Source organism: Gobio gobio, assembly GCF_949357685.1.
Source record: "Gobio gobio genome assembly, chromosome: 11".
Classification (NCBI taxonomy): domain Eukaryota; kingdom Metazoa; phylum Chordata; class Actinopteri; order Cypriniformes; family Gobionidae; genus Gobio; species Gobio gobio.
The window spans coordinates 6,694,224-6,713,167 of record NC_137104.1 but is presented as its reverse complement, the minus strand read 5'-3'; the positions used below and the strand labels follow the sequence as shown (position 1 = coordinate 6,713,167).

Here is an 18,944-nt window from a genome sequence, read left to right as displayed (position 1 = left end):
AATTCGGTCACACTTTAGATTAGGGTCTAATTCTCACTATTAACTATGACTAGCCTGACGTCGTCATACTCAATTCTAGTCAGAATATGAGTCTGATTCTGCTTCGTTGGGCTGTGATTATGGGGCGTGTTTCAACCGAACTAGGAAAGACCTCAATTGGATAGACCTACAACCAATCAGAGCAACGGAGCGACCGAGCGACGCATAACGTTAGTTGTCAAATGTCAACAGAACTCAACTGCACTGTGTTGCCAAGTCCACGGGTTGAAGCGACCGCAATTATGTGATATACAGACCCAGGAATGCGAATTTTAGCAGGCAGTCCTTCCAAAATAACACATATTTTACCCGCCAAATGCCTTTTTTCCCGGAGAACCCCCTTGGAAAGCTATTGGGCTTGTTTTTGGCTAGTTTTGAGGAACGTTAGCAATTGGGCGGGTTTTGTTGTAAACACTTGGCAACCCTGTCTGCACGCACGCTGGACTAACGTTAGAAGAAAAAGATGAGTGTAAACTAACTTTGCCGGTGTTGTAAAAAAAGAATTTAAGGATACACAGAGTACTTACCAACACGATCATCATTTCTGAGAGAAATAGTAAAGGTGAATGCATAAACGAACAAGTTCTCCGTTTAGGATTAGAACAAATTCAACCCAAGCGGCTTTTGATGAAGTGGATGATTACGTTACTGTTGATCATCTGTCCATCATCGTCTAAAGCCCGCCCTGACAATTTCATTGGTCCGAACAGCTTCTGTTCGGGCATAATTACTTCTCTATTGAGCAAGTCCAGACCGAACTGCCCGAGTAAAAATGTTGTGGGCGGGGCTAAGTTCGGCTGGCATCCAGGCTAAACTATGACTTTTTGCCTCAATAAACTCCTTATTAGGAATAATTAGGAAGTTAGTAATGGAGTTGGTATTAGGATTAAGGGATGTAGAATATGATCATACAGAATAAAGCATTAATATCTGCTTTATAAATACTAATAAACAGCCAATATCCTAGTAATATGCATGCTAATAAGCAACTTAATAGTGAGAATTGGACCCTAAACTAAAGTGTTTCCTGAAATTATAGCAGATAATGTGTTTAATGATCAATTAAAGGGGTGGTAAAACACATTGTTTTGAAGGCTTGATTGTGTTTGTGGGGTGCACTGTAACATGTGTTAATGCTTCGTTTTTTAAAAAAAAAATTTTCATATATTTGACATTTATTCTACACTGCTCTGTCCCTCCTTGTAAAACGGCCTGATGCTTTCCGGGTTGTATGAAGCCAGTCCCTCAAAAATACGCAATGGGCTCAGATTGGTTAGCTGGCCCAGTGTGTTGTGATTCGCTAACCGCAGTGTATGTTTGTCGGAAACGTCACGCCCCTTACCTTACCGGTAGACTGTGCTTTGGTCAGTATTAGAAACGATGGCGTCAATAAAACCACACCAATCTGAGCCCGAATCAGACCCAGAACATTTGAGTGAAGATGATCAAGCAGAACCTGTTAAGTCCTCAAGAGTAAAGACTGCGGATCTATAATGATCGCTACTGAATGGCACTGTTACTTTTGTATTTTTAGAACGATTATAGCCAAATATCTGTCGCAAGAACTATTAACCCAAAACACTAAACACTGGCTTTACTATAGTAGCCAAATCACACACAGAACCATGTTTAGCATGCCTGTAGATAAATAATACATAAAAGCTCTAATCAAAGAATCATTTACACTAATGTCAGGTTCGCTGTTGAGATTTTAACGTTAGTGTTTGTAACGATAGGTGTTCGTCGGATAACGTTAAGTATGAATGAGCATTTAACAGACTGGTTTGCAGAACAGCGTTGTCATCTGATTACTTCCTTGCTACAACCTATTACAGGAAAACACATCGATGAAAAATAAATCAGACTTACAGGTTGTGGCCCGTAAACAGCTTCTGTTTGTAAATCCAGCTTTCAGGTCAAGCCGTTGTGCATATCCTGCACTGAACTCGCGAACATTGTGAAAGTTTTCCTCCGTGAAATGTGCTGCGGGAGGGAGCCCCGCGCGCGTCGTGCATTCACACACTGGCAGTGTTTGTCTTATGCAGCTGACGTTGTGCAAATCCGGTGTTGAACTCGCGAACATTGTGAAAGTTTCCCTCCGTGAGATGTGCTGCGGGAGCCCCGCACGTGCCTGTTCCCTTCTGTCTCATACACACGTGCATATAACATGCTGTATGTTAAACGCTCTGCAACGCACCCCTGTCCCTATGAAGGCTGAACAGAGCAAGTACCCCAGACCTGCAATCCGGATGAATATAACAGCGTTTCCTCGGCATCGCGGCAACACCACTCCAGCCTAACTATACCACAACAGCGCCGCGATACAAAATGGCCTCACCCCCCCTTATTTAATATTCTCGGAGGAGGGGTTTATGTAAATATTGAGCCTGGTGATGTCACCAACCCTGGAGGAATGTGTGTGCCTACTGGCCGTTTGCTGTAGTTCTTAGAAACTGATTTCTTTAAAAGCAAATATCTCCCTTTGCTTTAAACTTTGAACGTTGTAACTTTGCGGATGTTGTTTATGCTCAAGCAGCAACATTACATGCTAGCTTAAGTTAGAATAGTGAAATCGTGGTTTACCACCCCTTTAAATGATAAGTAATCAATCATTATCATCAGTCATCGTAAAACTGAATTTAGCCATGAAACAGTATGAAAAATGGTTATTCATTTTGAGATTTGAACAGTGTTATTCAATTGTTATTGTTTTAAAATGTTGACTTTAAGTGAGTGTTAGATGATGGCACAGGTCATATAAAAATAATGGAAATTAGTATGCATAATTAGATATTCAATATTGACTGATAGCGATACAGACAAAATATGTAATGTCTGCCGATATCCAATATGGTACTGATATGTTGTTATTATTATTGAGCAGTCTTAAAAAGAGAGTTTTAATAAATATTACACTGGAAAAAAATGGTGTAAAAATATCTAGTAAAATGCTAGTAAATTTCACAAACAATTACAAAGAAACAGCGAGTTACACATTCATTTAAACAAGCAGAAAAACTGATTTAAAAAGGCAGTGGCTACTAGATTACAGATTATATTTTCTAAATGAAAATAGCTTATTTTCTTAGTGATAGATGATATTTACATTAAGGACAAATAGCGATAGATTCTATTTACACTAAAAATAGCAGTATTTTCTTTGTAATTAAGTTATGCTATAGTATTTATGCTTATAAATAGTGTCAGATATATTTGCACCTCAGTGTTGTTATACTTTAAACGGTATGCAATAATAACAGAGTGTAAATTATTATATTTATTAAAATTATTGAATGCACTGTAAAAAAAATTATGTGCTATTTACTTTAAAAAAATATGGTAACAATATTACATATTTTTGAGTAGTTTCTAAGGCTTGGTTTCTTTAATGCAATCTACATGAATCTCCTTAAGTATTTAGTCTATGACAATTCATTTAATATTTTTTTATTTATAGCTTATTTATTTTAAGTTGACTTAAAAGAAAGGTATAAATTAGAGTGAATAGAAATGACCGGTTTACATTTGACTTACGTTATAACCTGCTGCTAGCCAGACACAAGTATAAACAAACGTGTTACAGTTCTGGCATTAGCAAAGTTATTGCTCATTGAACAAAGCAAAATGCTTTATAATATTAGTGTATATGCAGTTATCCACAACCTAACCATAAGATCTACTCTTCTGCACAATGGTAACGGTCAAAACTTCAACATAACAGAAACTCTTTCAAGTGTCAAACATAACTGGACATTAAACATTAACAGATGTTTCCCTCCACTCAAAAACACATGAAATAACACTTCATTTCAATATTAACTCTCCATTTACAGCCATATGCAAAGCATGATGGGAACTAACAATAATGTCTCTGAATAAAACTGCACAATTGAGCTGATTCTCTTAAAATTAATAGGTAGCCTTTCCCCCTTAATTTTATCAGCTTAATCAGTTCCTCAATTCAAGCCTCAAAATTATTTAAATTTCCTTTAAAAAAAATTGGAAAATGTATCTCTTGTTTTATTAGTGAAATGTTATCATTATCTTCTATACAACACTGAACCACAATTTTATTAAGAAAATATACACAATTTATTCTGTGAAAATTACTAGACCCATGATTTTTAGTGATAGATGATATTTACACTTAAAATAGCAGTATATTCTTTGCAATAAGTGTAATTAGTAGTTATTTATGCTTATAAATAGTGGCAGATACTATTTTCACCTCAGTATTGTTGTACATTAAACGTTATGCAATAATAACAATGTAAATTATTATATTTATTACAATTATTGAATGTATGCCGCCTTATTGGGACAATAAAGCCCTCCCTACACCTACCCCTAACCCTAAACACTTTATTATTAAACACTTTAAAATTCACTTTTCCTTCTTTTGGTGAAAATAAATGCCTTTCTGATTTGAAATGTGATGGGAAAAGGGAGTAGAGCGAGTTCGGCAAAAGGTGGATTTAAATCTCAGGTTTATCTAAACTTCCACGCGTCTTTCCCCAACACTATTCACTTTCAGAAAAAAAGGTACAAAAGGCATCACTGGGGCGCAGTGTTGGGTAAGTAAGTTACTCTAAAAAAATAATTAATTACTAGTTACAAATTTCATCTTCAATAGTGTAATTAGATTACTGTACAAATTACCCTCTCCGAAAAATATTTAATTACTTAGTACTAATTATTACTTTCCAAATCCTATATCAACCTCGAGTTCAGCGATTCAAGGATAGACATGAAACGGCTCTTTTAATTCATACAAATAAATAATATAAAACTACATCAATTATTCTTATTAACTGACCAAAGTATTACAAATGTGAGAAGGATACATAAAAACAGGTTAGACTTCAAATTTTGATGTTAATTCCACTATTGTACTATATATAATTGTTCTACATACACAGTATTTAGTTCAGTTACATCAAAAGTAACTGTAATTCAATTACAGAAAAAATAAGAGTAATCCATACTTTACTTTTTCAAGGGAAAAGTAATTAACTTACAGTAACTAATTACGTAGTTAGTTACAGCCAACACTGCTGGGGTGGTACACTTTTGGTCCTTTTAGGTACTAATATGAACACTAATATGTGCCTTTAAAGAGCACCTATCATGGCATTTAAAATGTTCCAAATATTGTTTTAGAAGTCCACAACAACAGTTTTGCATGCATGCAATGACAAAAAAGACTTTAGTTTTCTTATAATATGCATTTATTTTTACCTGTTTTGACAGCGATTCTCAAATGATTCCTTTAGTGATTCACTTTTCAAAACCCCGCCTTTACGTGACGCTAATCTGCGGTGATTGGTCCGATGACCCAGTCAGTTGTGATTGGTATAGTCTGTGCAGATATTTTCAGAAACGGAAAGCCCATCAAAGTCTTATAGTGACAGTAATTTGTTAATATGTGTCAGGAGTTATGAATATGAAAACCGCGTCTGTACCGTTTGATTGTAATATGAGCCTCAGCTGATCTCATTCATAAAAAAACTCCTCTATTCTCCTCACGAAGACTCGCGACAAATCAACATCCCTCAGGGCTTTTAGTTCAAAAGTGTGCAGATGAGGAGACATATTGATAGATTCTCATATGTCTGTGTCAAATTTCTAAACAGAGGAGTATTTTTTTATTCAATACTTCCTCAAAATGCGCAGGTATAGCCTAATCCTGAGCGATGGAGACTCTTATGTGTTGTTTTCAATTCATCCTGGCAGCCGGAGGGCGCTCTGTGCACATGTAGTCCATATACAGACAGACGAAGAAGACACCATGTGCCATAATAGAAGTCCATAATAAAAGCTTCCTGAGATTGCGAATCATACATTTGACGACTAATAAACACTCAATCGCGACGATGTATGGTTTGTCTTCAAGCCACTTAGTCTTCAAATGCTCATCCTTGGGCAGATGAAAAAAGTTTGCTTTTGAGTCGCACTTCAGAACACAGCGTCTCGTCGCCATGATGTTTTCTAGTTTTCACTGGCGTCTTGGAGCGCAATAAGTGGGCGTATCGTATTCAAATAACTTGACAAGTTGACGTCATCTAGTCAGAGAAAAAGCTTCGGTCTTCTAACGATTCTTAAAAATGACTCAGAGTCGACTCTTACTTTTGAAAGAAAATAACTATATATACGGTGCACTGTCATATTTCAAACTATGCAGGATGTTTTTGTTCACTTAGATCTATGTTACACACTACATGAAAGGTACATTTCAAAATTCCATGATAGGTGCTCTTTAAGGTACAAAAGTGTACATTTTGACTGCCCCAGTGACAGCTTTTGTACCTTTTTTTCTGATGGTATTGCTACTGTTAACAATCCAGCGTCTTCTGTCATTTTTTTCTGGCCCAATCAGACGTCAGTGGGCGGAGTTAGTGTAAATAGCCTCTGCCAATAAGGCGGGCTACTTGCACTTAGTGTAAATAAACACTCCGTAGAAGGAACTTTGAAAAATACATTTTTATAGTGTATTTAAATAAACCCCAAGAAGCTAAATATTACAAAAAACGATATTGCTTTATGTTCCATTTGCCGTTAACCTGCGCAAACATCACAATTCCTCATTTCAGTTATCTACCACACGCCACTAGGTTGGAAAGAGTGAAAGCCACATTTAATTAGTACACAAAGCAGAGCACTGCTAACCTCACTCATGTCTCCTCTCTCTCTCCGCACACACTCATCGCTGACTTAATCCAGCTCACTAGTCCGTCCTGGCAGGCAAATATGTGATGGTGCCAGAACTGTGAGAGAAGAGTAGGAGAAGCTCCAGACATTCAATCTCTCTCTCTCTCTCTCTCTCTAACGCTTAGGAGAAGGAATGTGTGTGAATATCTGAGGGACTCTGTGCGAGCGATTCAGTGTGTGTGTGCGTGACTGTAATTAAAGTGCTGTTCTGCAGTTGTGCTTGTTCCTGTCTTCTGTGAGACTGATGCTTAATTAATGAGTGGTATTAATTAAAGAAAGAGAAGAAGAGAGCGAGGAGGAGACTGAAAGCAAATTTAAAGTGTGAGAGAATTAGAGAGATGCAATTTAAGGGTGAAGTAGGAGATCTGAAAGCTATATTTGCTTGTGTGCGAAACCTGTTGACCCTCGGACAACATCATTAATGTGATTGTCTGATTGTCTTCGCTGTTTGGATTAGACTTGACTCTTGTAGTTGGAACTACAACTGAAAGGGATAGTTCACCAAATAAGTGAACATTCGTGTCATTCCAACCCCATGAGACTTTCATTCATCTTCAAAACACAAATGAAGATATTGAAAGACTTTAAAACGTTCATAAAGAGATTGTAACAGAAATCCAAATGAATCAAGCGTTTAAACCAAGTCTTCTGAAGAGAAACGATCGCTTTATGTGATGAACAGATTTAATTAGGCTTTTTACGAAAATTCAACCGCTCAATTCATATGGATTTATTTTACAATCTCTTTATGAACGTTTTGAACCGGGTGAATAGACTTTCAATGGAGGGACAGAAATCTCTCTTCATTTGTGTTTTGAGGATGAATGAAAGTCGTACGGGATTGGAACGGGTGAGTGTGTCAGAATTTTCATTTTTCAAAAATCCAAATTTTGCCATCGTTTTCTCACTTTCATGTCATTCCAGATCTGCACGACCTTCTTTCGTCAGCAAAAATTATTGTGAAAAATGTGTGTTTGAACATTGAAAGTCAGTGAAAGAAAGGGGTGCTTTCACATCTCTAGTTCGGCTCATTTGGTCCGAACCAAGGGCAAACAATTATACACTGTAGCATTTTTCAGCTTTTTTGGTTTCTTTTCACACCACACTGATTGCTTTGGTCCGAACCAGTTGAAACGAACCAAAATGCAGTCACATGACCACATCCACATCACTCATTGGCCATGGCGTATTTCCTAAACTGCGACTGCGCAGGCTGTTTTTTTCCCTGGCCATAATCTATTACATTGTTTGTGTACACCACAATATGCAAACAATACATTTATATAATGAAGTGCGGATGTGGCTTGAAAACAACGCTCTAATGCACTGCAAACGCGCATCGCTCGTCACTTCACGCAAAGATCGCGCTGTTCTTGTGAGTTTTCGAAAGTTGGGACCTAATATGGTCATCAGACCAAATTTCTATGAGGCTCCGCACCTCCTCACTTCTCCAAGTTTGTCCGCGAGCTGCCATGCTAAAGTGCAAACTGTCAACAGACACTTACTGACTACGGCAGCTGGTAGTCCAAAAATGATCAGTACTTTTTGCAGTTGGGTCTGTTCGAGGTCGGATCACCTTCTCACCACAAACAAACCGCTCCAGAGTTTGAAAGCATCCCGAGACCACCTCTTCAAGAAGGTCTCGGTACGTTTGTTTGGTCCGCTTTTGTGCGCACCCGAGTGCGATTGCTTCTTTCACACATGACCAAACGAACCGCACCAAAGGGGAAAACTAACTAGTACGATTCAACCGAACTAAATGAGGCAGGTGTGAAAGCACCCTAGGTTTGGAATTACATTTTTAGGTGAACTTTTAGATTGTCCAATTTTAGTTCATGAAATGGCATTGGTTTTTCCGAATAATATACCCAATGTAACGGGGTTTGTTGATATGGGAAGAAGGAGGCGGGAACCGGCGAACTTTTAAAAGACTTTAATCAAATAAACTGAAAGTTAAATGCGGCAGTCGTCCATGAGGGGCTGCCGCGTTTAACTTTCAGTTTATTTGATTAAAGTCTTTTAAAAGTTCGCCGCTTCCCGCCTCCTTCTTCCCACACATAACAAAACGTAAACAAAACACAATGTAAACTCAAGGCCTGGTCATCTCTCGTCCTTCACTGTCGTCGCTCCTCCTTTTATGCTCCCATCACTCCTCCGTAAGAGATCCGAGATCATCCAATCACTCACCGGCCTCGCCTCGCCCTCTCACGGCTCACGCTCCCCCTGCTCGTCACACCCAAATAATCTTCCAGCATATTGTTGAAATCTTGCCAAGGGAACAAATCAAAACACAAAAAGCGTATGAATTAATTAAATTGTAGCATATATTAAAGGGGACCTATAATGCCCCTTTTACAAGACATAATATAAGTCTCCGGTGTCCCCAGAATGTGTCTAAGTTTCAGCTCAAAATACCCTACAGATAATGTATTATACCAATTTTTGCATGGGAGAAGAAACGCACTGCTTTTTTGTTTGTCCCTTTAAATGCAAATGAGCTGCTGCTCCTCGCCCCCTTTCTAGAAGAGGGCGGAGCCTTTACAGCTCTGCTGGGTAACTACAATAAGAAATCAGGGGACGCAATATGACAATCAACTAGTGCTGTCAAATTGATTAATCACGATTAATCCAAAATAAATGTTTGTGTTTACTTAATATATGTGTGTGTACTGTGTATAATTATTATGTATATTTGAATACACACATACATGTATATATTTAAAAAATATTTGCATGTGTATATATATTAGTGTTGGGCAAATTAAGGCGTTAACGCGGGTGATACATTTTTTCAGTTTAACGCATTAAAAATATTTAACGCAATTAACGCAGCACCTGTTTTTTTATCCATTTTTGCCCAGCGTTACATTATATGATCACGCTCTTATTCATGTAATGCTTTTAAACAATCTAAGCGCGACAAGACACAAGATAACGCGCTGTATGTCAGTGTCGAGTATTCTCATTTAGGAGTTTTAAATGAGTTAAATAACATCATAAATAAACTTGTGAGAAAATGAGATGCACGTGACAGCGCGTCAGATCCGCGTGTTCGGCAGCGGCCGATCTTAATTACATTTAATTCATTAAGTTAATTTATTATTTATGCAGTTAAGAAAGGTGTTGATATCTTTATTCAGTTTCTGACTATGTCCAACAGGGAAGGCCATGGGTAAATATAACATAATTGGTTTATGTAAAGATTGTTTTAAGTTCAATTAAATTAAAAATATTTATTTTTTACAGCCTAATAAATGTTGAAATTGGGAGCTTTCAGTTATACTGTAATGTAACGTCATTAATGTTTCATAGAGACATTAGTATCAGTGATACTGGCCTTCATTCATAAAAACATGCCATTACAACAAGTATTTAAAATATACTGTCTTTAAATTGTTTCTACATTAATTTGGAGAGTAACTGAAATTATTACAATATCAAAATATTAAAAACCTCAATTAATTGCGATTAATCATGATTAATCCGTTTTTTTATCGATTCACAGCACATATATATATATATATATATATATATATATATATATATATATATATATATATATATATATATATATATATATATGCATGTATATACTATATATATGTCATATATTATATATAAATAAAAATATTTTATATATAAATATAACAATTTTTTCTTAAATATATACATGTATGTGTGTGTGTGTGTGTGTATTTATAAATACATAATAATGATACACAGTACACACACATATATTATGTAAACACAAACTTTTATTTTGAATGTGAGTATCACGATTAATCGATTTGACTGCACTACTATCAACGAAAATAGTGTTGTTCAGCCCGAAATGTATGAACCGGAGTCGGACACTGATGAAGGAGAAACTCCGGCGGCTTTGAGAATGAACCAGGAAGTTCCCAAATGTTTTCTTGATAAATTTATTTAGTTGTTGTAGAGTTTTCTCAGCCGTTTTGCAGCGATGGATGAGCAACACACACGCAAATACTGCTACATACTGTATATACTACTACTATACTACTATAATGGAACAACACACACACATGTTATGTTATGCGTTATGTTCACTTCGTTCCTTTTTGTACAGGTGCTCATGTGGCGAATATGACGGGGCGGGGCCTAACCAATGTGACATCACATTGCTCAGAAAATGAAAACCGGCTTGTTCTATGAGACTGTTGAGGTTTTATGGAGAAGGAGTGGGTGGATTTTTATCAAAGGGTGGTTGTGTACACACACTGCCGACACACTTTTATGTTCAAACACCATGTAAAAGTGAATTTTGCATAATAGGGGACCTTTAATGTTCATAGTAATTAGTTTGTTCGTTGAAGTCATTTGATCAAATCAGTTAATTCAGGAATTTTTTGTTTAAGTTAACTCATTGCTGGAGCACAATGCAAAATAAAATGCTAATTCAACCAGTACGAGTCCAGCTATGAGTTCCTGTGTTAGTGTACAACGAGCATGTCAAATGGAAAGATAGCCAATACATGCCAAGTCTGACGATCTTCAGAGACCTTGATGTTCTTGTTTTCACTGTTCGTAATGGTGTGAAGAAGATTAAGACCTATGGATCTGTAATCAACATCACAGGATGTGATTTCACAACAGAATACTTCAACTGGCACACAGATTGAGTCCTTCAAACACTTTTTTTGCACCATCTATAGCCAGTCAAATGATAGGGTAATATGTTTGAAGACCCAGGTAGACTGAGAGAGACATAAGTGCAGTATCACAGCCAAAACACACCAGAACGTGCCTTAACAGAACTGCTTCTGATGGCCAAATCAGACCATTTTGGCACCGAACGTCATCGCTATGTTTACTGACAACAAAAAGAATCTTTCAAAGAGGAGAAGAGTCAAACACAAGAGAGTTCATTGATGTTTTGAATTGTTTTGTTGCCCTTGGCATTGGATACCGTGAACATGTGCATGGTTTCAAGATGTCAAGCAAAGACTGGCGAGCACTTATGATAGAAGTGTCAGAAACTTGGTACTGAGTGAAGGTCATGGGCCTTTAAGCACACACACAAAATAATTGTTCTGAAGCAACCAGAAATGTTTTCATCTCTGAAAACCTGTGAGGAAAGATGAAAACCGTGAGCAGGCACTGTTGAAATCTGGGAGAATTAAAGCACAAGACGATCAGGCCAAACTGGCAATACTTAGTGTGGGAAGCTTATCCATGGCTCCGAACACTGGATCGCAGCGATTTTGTTTGTGTCACAGAAAAATCTAATGTTTTGTTTTCTTGGTGGAAGAAATAATGATATGCATCAAAAGTAGTTTCAGCAGGATGAAGGATTGTGAGCAAAAATATGAGATATTACGTGCAAGGGTGCGTGTTGTCTCTGTATCAGTGTCTTCAAGAATGCAAGTGTGGCAGCTTGTTCGGCACCATGTACTGTAGCACATGTTTCTGGTTCGCTCGCTCGCTCTCTTTCGGCACTTTCCTTATCGTTGCCAGTTAGTAATAAAAACCATGTGGAATAGACTGAGAGATGGATAGAACTGGATTGTGTGTGTGTGTGAGAGTCCAGCCCCTGGACTTACTTGCATCACTACAGTGGTTATTGCACATGAAGAGCCATTCTTAAAGGAATTTTTTTAATAATGTATCGCCAACAAAGATACTTTGCCCCTGGTTTCTAGTGTTGTAGTACTCAAGAAGATTCTGGTCTGGTCTCGGTCTCGACCACATTTGTACTCTGCCTTGTCTTTGTCTCAGACCAATAGGACTCGGGATTTTGTTTCAAGACCACAGCTGCTGGGATATCACTAAATTTCCAGTGCATTGCTTGATTTATTTATTAACATCATTCATGTGATTGGATGTAAAACTTACTGCTTCAGATGCAATCAATAACTTATTCTAATTAGATTTATTTATTGTGCCGATTCAGAAATTAATTAGGGATTGTGTACAAAAATGACACTAAAAATGTATACAAATGCTCACAAAATTCAAGAAATTGTTGCAAAAAGTTCTTGTATGAGATGTGATAATTAAGCAATATCACAAGAGCTGTTTTCACAGATTTGAGCATGACTGCAAATATGATATTGCTTTAACAAACATTCAATAATTAAAAATAAAAAAACATAACTCTATATAGTGTCTTATTCTAATTATATTTATTATAAGTCATTTATTACAAGTTATAAGTCATTTCTCAGGTGGTAATGTGGATCTCTATGAATTTAAGGAGTGCTGTTCTGGTCTTGGTCTTGACTCGGTCTCGTCCTGACTTGGTCTTGGTCTTGTCTTTGTCTCAACACACATTGGTCTTGGTCTCAACTTGGTCTCAGATTAGGTGGTCTGACTACAACTGGTTTCACAGACAAGGCTTAAGATAGTCCCAGACTAAAATGCATGTTTGAGCTGTTTTAACTGAAAGCAATTTGCACAGATATATCTTAAACTATGTCAGTGCCATTGTTTTGTCTCAAGATGCACACCAGTAATGTCACGTTTATAAAAGCTACTTAAACGTCCTAATTGAACTAAGGCCTAATCCTGGTTTAATCTAAGCCCTGTCTGTGAAACCAGGCCTCCATGGCATTCGAAGACTTGGAATATGTATACTTGTGTGAAATTTTCATGCATATATACAGCATCCACTTTTATTATGCCAAAGATCTAATTTTGTGTTTCACAGAAGATGGGTTTGAATGACATGGGAGTGAATCATGACAACTTTCCTTTTTGTTTGAAATATTCTTGCATGCATTTATATTTCCCCCCTCTCATTTTTCAGGATATAATTTGAAAAATGTGTTGATCCTTTTTTTTTATATACTTCAGTCCATTCACATATTCTTTCATCCATCCATCTCCTTCCTCTCGTCCCTTTGCTGCCCCCTGCTGCCATGTCCCAACTTCTTTGCATTGTTTATTGATTCGAGCCTTTTCTCAGAGGTCATATTTTGTGTGTAGCTCACTAGTATGTTTGGTACTTTTATGTGTATAGTCTTTTATTTAGATATTGCCTTTTAAATGTAACTATATTCCATATTTGTTTACTATGTAGACCTAATTTTCACGACAGACACATTTAATGTTACTTTATATCAATATATGTGGACGCTATCTTTTTTAAATAATGTTAACAAGGCCTCATGACGTCACACAATAATATTGAAAAGCAATACATTTTGGCAGCCAAACATTTGTTCTTAAAAATGTTTTGAATAGCCACTATCTTAAGATTCAAACCATGTTTTCGCTATTCAATGCAATGGCTGCTTATGATCCGACATGATTTCACTAAATTCCTAAATCAGACTTTGCATTAAAAAAAATTTGAGTGATTGTTTATTATTGCGAGAGATCATGCTAGACTGTTTTTTTTTACTAAAAGTGAATGTAATATGCATTAAATTGCCAAATGTAAAGCATGTAAAGCAGTTGCCTATCCACTGAGACATATGTCGTATTGCCATAGTAAGGCCTGCAATCTATTGCATTGGAAAGGAAAACTATGTAACCATGGTTACCGTTCCACTCATATTCAATTGCCATGGTTACAACTATTCTCTAACTGTATTGCCATAGTGACAAGTGTCCTTTCGCCCACAGGGATAACACAAAGCATGGCCACAGCATCAGACATGGTAAGAACAGCTGCAGTTATTTCAATAGCATTTTCAACTATGCTGTACAGTAATTGCTTTCAGTCCTCAACAGCAAGTGAACATGCCGTTTTGTTTCCCTAGGAAATAACTGCACTCCTGAAAACTGGGAACCCCAAGACTGTGTGAAGCCTCATTCTGTCCACCAAGTATAACATAGCGAGAGGAAAGAGATCAGACAACCCCCACCTGCTGAACTGGACCCAGCTTACAGTTAAACCTAACACGGAACCACAACTGACACATATACGTAAATACAAAGATCCTGATCTGCAATTTTGGGGGTAATGAGCCGTCTGTCAGGTCGCCTGCGCTCTGGAGGTGTTCGCTTGACTTGTGAGGCACTGGCTGACAAAGACTGCAGTGATGATGAGGGCCCCTCTCTTTGGGAGGGGGATGAAGAGCCTGGGGGCACATCTGTAGGACCCACTGATTCCACTCCAGCCAGCTCACTACATTACAGCTTTTATTCACCTCCCTCTTTAGCTAATGGTCTGCGGAACCATGAAGAGCAACTTCGACGTAGGGCAAGGAGACGTCGGCAGACGGAATATGTGGAGCAAGTACACACACAAGAACAAATGCACATTCAGCAAAACACACAACCACAGATGCACACACCCCAACACTCACACTCACTCACACAGTCAAGCACACACCTGCAGCCGCATACACACATTCCAGTGGATACACATATGTGGATGGACACAAACACGCTAACACACAAGTGCACACCCACAGACGTTGGCTCCTCACTTACAGAGCAGGACCCCTCCCTTATTCCGGAAGACTTGTCCTTACCTTCCAAGACTGAAACACATAATGTACATGTTCCGTCGGCCCCTTTGTTACATGCCACCCCTCCCACAAATACTCTATCACCTCCTCAGTACAACCCTCCCTCTTTACCTAAGGAGGAGACAGGACACAATTCAACATGTAAGCCAGAAATGGATCGCACCACTGACCCAGACCAAGTTTGTATAACAGGCCAATCCACTGTCATGACCTCTGTGGAGGCTGAAAGGAAGTATACCCTACGGAGCTCTGGCCGACCACGTTTCCCATGCCACCTTCGAAAATCATCCCGATTACGTAGAGCTACTGAGGACAATTTGTTCAAAAGGGAATTGGACCAACAGGATGAAGAAGAAGAGGAGAACAGAGTCTGGAGAACGGAGGAAATAAGGCCGGTGGAGGAGCATCCCCCAGAGGTGTGCGCTTCTGCCCCATCATTTGAGGTTTTACCATCGCCAGCCATATCAGCAAGTGTTACACCAAATCATAGCAGGAGAACATCAGAAGGAGAGGCCATTGTGACTCCCCATGCAGTTAGAGGGAAGCGACAGGGACGTTATTTAGGTGTGAGAAGGATTGTGGTAAAAGTAGCCAGAATACCTGTTCACATGAGCCGACGACAGAAAAGCTACAAGATTTCCTCCCTGGAGCCAGTGTGTGCTGGACCCCATGGAGAAGGGGTCAAAACAGGAGAGGGGCCTGAAGGGGGTGTAGGAGGTGAGCCTGGAGCTAAGCCAGGAGCTAATGTTTCCAGAGAGCCAACTGCACTTCTCCGCATGAAAAACAATGGAAAGAGTGTGATGGTAATGTTTCCACCGGGAGAGCTTCCTGTAATATTGAAGCGACGGAGGGGACGCCCCCCTAAACAGGCATTGCCAGGACAACCTGACATGCATGAGACCAGAGTAGGAGCAGCCAATGCAGCAGAGCCCAAAAAAATTCGGAGACGGCGAACAGTAAAGCTACCGTCTCCACAGCCCTCCTACGTTAATGATACCAATGATGTTAAATTAGAATATGCAGATGTTCTTTCAAAACTGGCCTTCTTGAACAGACAACCTCCCAGCACAGGGCGTTGCTCCCCTCCACGCTGCTGGACCCCAACAGAGCCTGAAACTTTCCACATACCACCGGAAAATCCATCCCTTTCCACTCTTTTGCACCGTCTCACAGGATTTCGCAGAAGAGGTGGTCGTGCCGGCTGTATGGGGAGTAGAGGAGGGGGAGCAGCTGGATCCTCTGATTCTTTTAAGAGGTCATTCAGTGACTTCTTTGAAACAATTGGCAAAAAGCGCAAGGTCCCGGCATCTGAGCCAGGAACTCCTCGAAAAAGAGGCAAGGGTGCTGCTGGGGGAATAAATAGGGCAGCTTTGGGTGACTCTGTACAAGGTGAGAAGGTTAAAAAACGCCGGTCACGAAAGAATGGGGCTTTAAAAAATTGTACAGGTGCCCAAGACTGGCAAAATGAGAACAGTAGTTGGATAGGGAAAGGTGACAGAGATATTCCTGAGAAAGCAAGTAGTTATCAGAGTCCTTGTTCCCCTCGTGGAAGTTTTCAAAGCAATGATGCTTGCAAAGGGGGGATGTACCACAGCCCCGGTATGAGAGGGGTGTGCAGTGGAGAAGAGTCTCAGGGAATGTTTGCAGGATATTTTCGCTCTCTACTTGATTCTGATGACTCCTCTGACCTGCTAGACATTTCCATGTCCAGCCCCGCCGGACGCCAGGAAGGCCGTAAGCTCACCCCAGGATATGAGGGTGGCAGCCCTGGTGCAGCCCATCGTTGGTCTCCTGCCTTTCCTAAAAGAAGTCCTAAAGGAGCAGCCTGTCTTGGGGAGGGGGCGCCATTACCCTCACCCCAAACTCAAGCCAGCACTTCAACTAAACCCTCATATTCATACAGTGTTTCACAGACTTCTCCGACTCCATCCTTCCCTAAATCCCCTGCACTCTTGCTTTCCCGTTCACCCAGCTCTCCGCATCCCTCTGGAGGTTTTCCTCAATATCCACCTAGTTATAGCGCTGGGGTTCCTCAAGGAGGAAGTATTTACCCCCTCCCTCAACAGCAGCAGCAACAGCAAAGGCCAAGTGACTGTAGCTTTACATATGGTACTAAAACTCCCTCTGTTCCCTCTGCACAGTGTCAGATGAGTTATTCGAACTACCAGGGTTCTGCCAAACGCAATTATAGTGGATATCCAGGCCCACCCCATTCAACCATACAGCGAGGGGACTCTGGCGCAACCTCCCCAGGTGGAAGTTATATGTCAATGTCAAAGTCTAGCCCCTATTCCTTATCCTCTTCTCCGCCTGAGGGTTGCAGACAATACACCTCTACAGCTCAGTGGGGATACAGGCAAGGAGGAAATAACTGGGGTAGCGATGCATATGGTAGTCATCAGTTTCATGGTTACTCTGATTATGGGGGAGCTGGAACTGGGTCAGAATCCAAAGACATTCTGGACATCTCAAACTATACACCCCAAAAAGCCAAACAGCGTCCCTGCCCCGACACACTCTCTGAATCCTCTTCAGATTCTTCTCACACTGGTGGAGGAGGGATGAGTGTTGTGGGGGGAGCATTTCGCCCAAGGGATGTTCCTATGCCTGAGGGTCAGTCTAGCCTTTCAAGCCTGGAGAAGCTAATGCTTGACTGGAATGAGAATTCGGCAGGCCCGTCTTACAACTGGAGTCAGAATGTACTATTCCAAGGGGGGGCAAAACCAGGTCGGGGGCGAAGGAAAAAGTCTGAGACACACAATGAGAAGGAAGCATGCTCTGTTCCCCCAGGTTCACCTGCCAGCCCTCCTATGCAAGGAGGGCCAAAACGTAGTGCTACAGGGGGTAGACAGCCCAGGGGAGCCAGAGGCAGGGGAGGATACTCTCCTTGCCAAAGAGATCGCCATCCACCGCCAAAAACCAAATCTCAAAAGGCTTCGACCCCATCAGGGTCAGGGCAAATGGGTTCAGGGGGTCTATACCAAGAAGCACTGGACTACTACAGTGGAGATAGTAGTAGCCTATCACCTCTCAGCCATGCCCCAGAGTCCTGTGAATACCCCTCTCCATATTCTGTCCACACTTCTACTCCCTCCTCCGATGAGAGATTTGCTCATGTCTTTCCTCCGGACTCGGCCTCTGTGTCCCCCAGTTTGTCAAATCAGTCAGATGCCCTAAAGCAGTATCCTAAACCTGGTCCTCCCTCACAGACTTATGGGCATGCTGCCAGGACTTTTAGCCCAACCCTCTCCCCAACCCCTCGGCTCTTGTCGCAGTGTGGTTCCGCCATGAGTCCGCATCGGGTCCCAAAAGAACAGTTCTCCCAGTATGATTCCCCAAGTTACAGTGGCTCTCCCTGCTGGTATGGGCAAGGAGGAAGTGTCGCTGGCAGCCCCCAAAATTATGAGGAACAACGACCACCAGCAGTCTCTTTGCCGTCTCACAAACGGGACATGTCGTTGATGGTATCCGGGATGAGAGTTCCATCCCATTCATCTTACCCTTCCCCTTTACAAAGAGGTCCTTCCATGTCAACTTGTGTGAGTGGGACTCTGGACTCTTCCCCTCAGCATGATGAGATGGGTTACCACGGTAACTTGGACAACTATGCACCTGTTGGACACCGTTATGCACCCCAAACAGCCCGGGGAGGGGTACTCTGCCAGCTTCTTGACCAGCCCAGCGATGAAGGCTTCACCGTCACCAGCCTGTAGTTGGATTTATCATGGCTTTGCTGAAAAGGTACGACATTAATGC

General features: G+C 40.3%; 1 protein-coding gene across 1 annotated transcript in view; it reads left to right on the top strand.

The window, feature by feature from the left end:
• ahdc1 (AT hook, DNA binding motif, containing 1) overlaps window positions 1–18,944 on the top strand; it is a 45,077-nt gene that overhangs the window by 24,687 nt on the left and 1,446 nt on the right. Inside the window, exons 3-4 of the mRNA XM_079829441.1 lie at window positions 14,338–14,372; window positions 14,475–18,929. Coding sequence (XP_079685567.1) covers window positions 14,678–18,901 — 4,224 coding nt within the window. The 5' untranslated portion in view covers window positions 14,338–14,372; window positions 14,475–14,677 and the 3' untranslated portion in view covers window positions 18,902–18,929. The remainder of the gene's footprint in view (window positions 1–14,337; window positions 14,373–14,474; window positions 18,930–18,944) is intronic.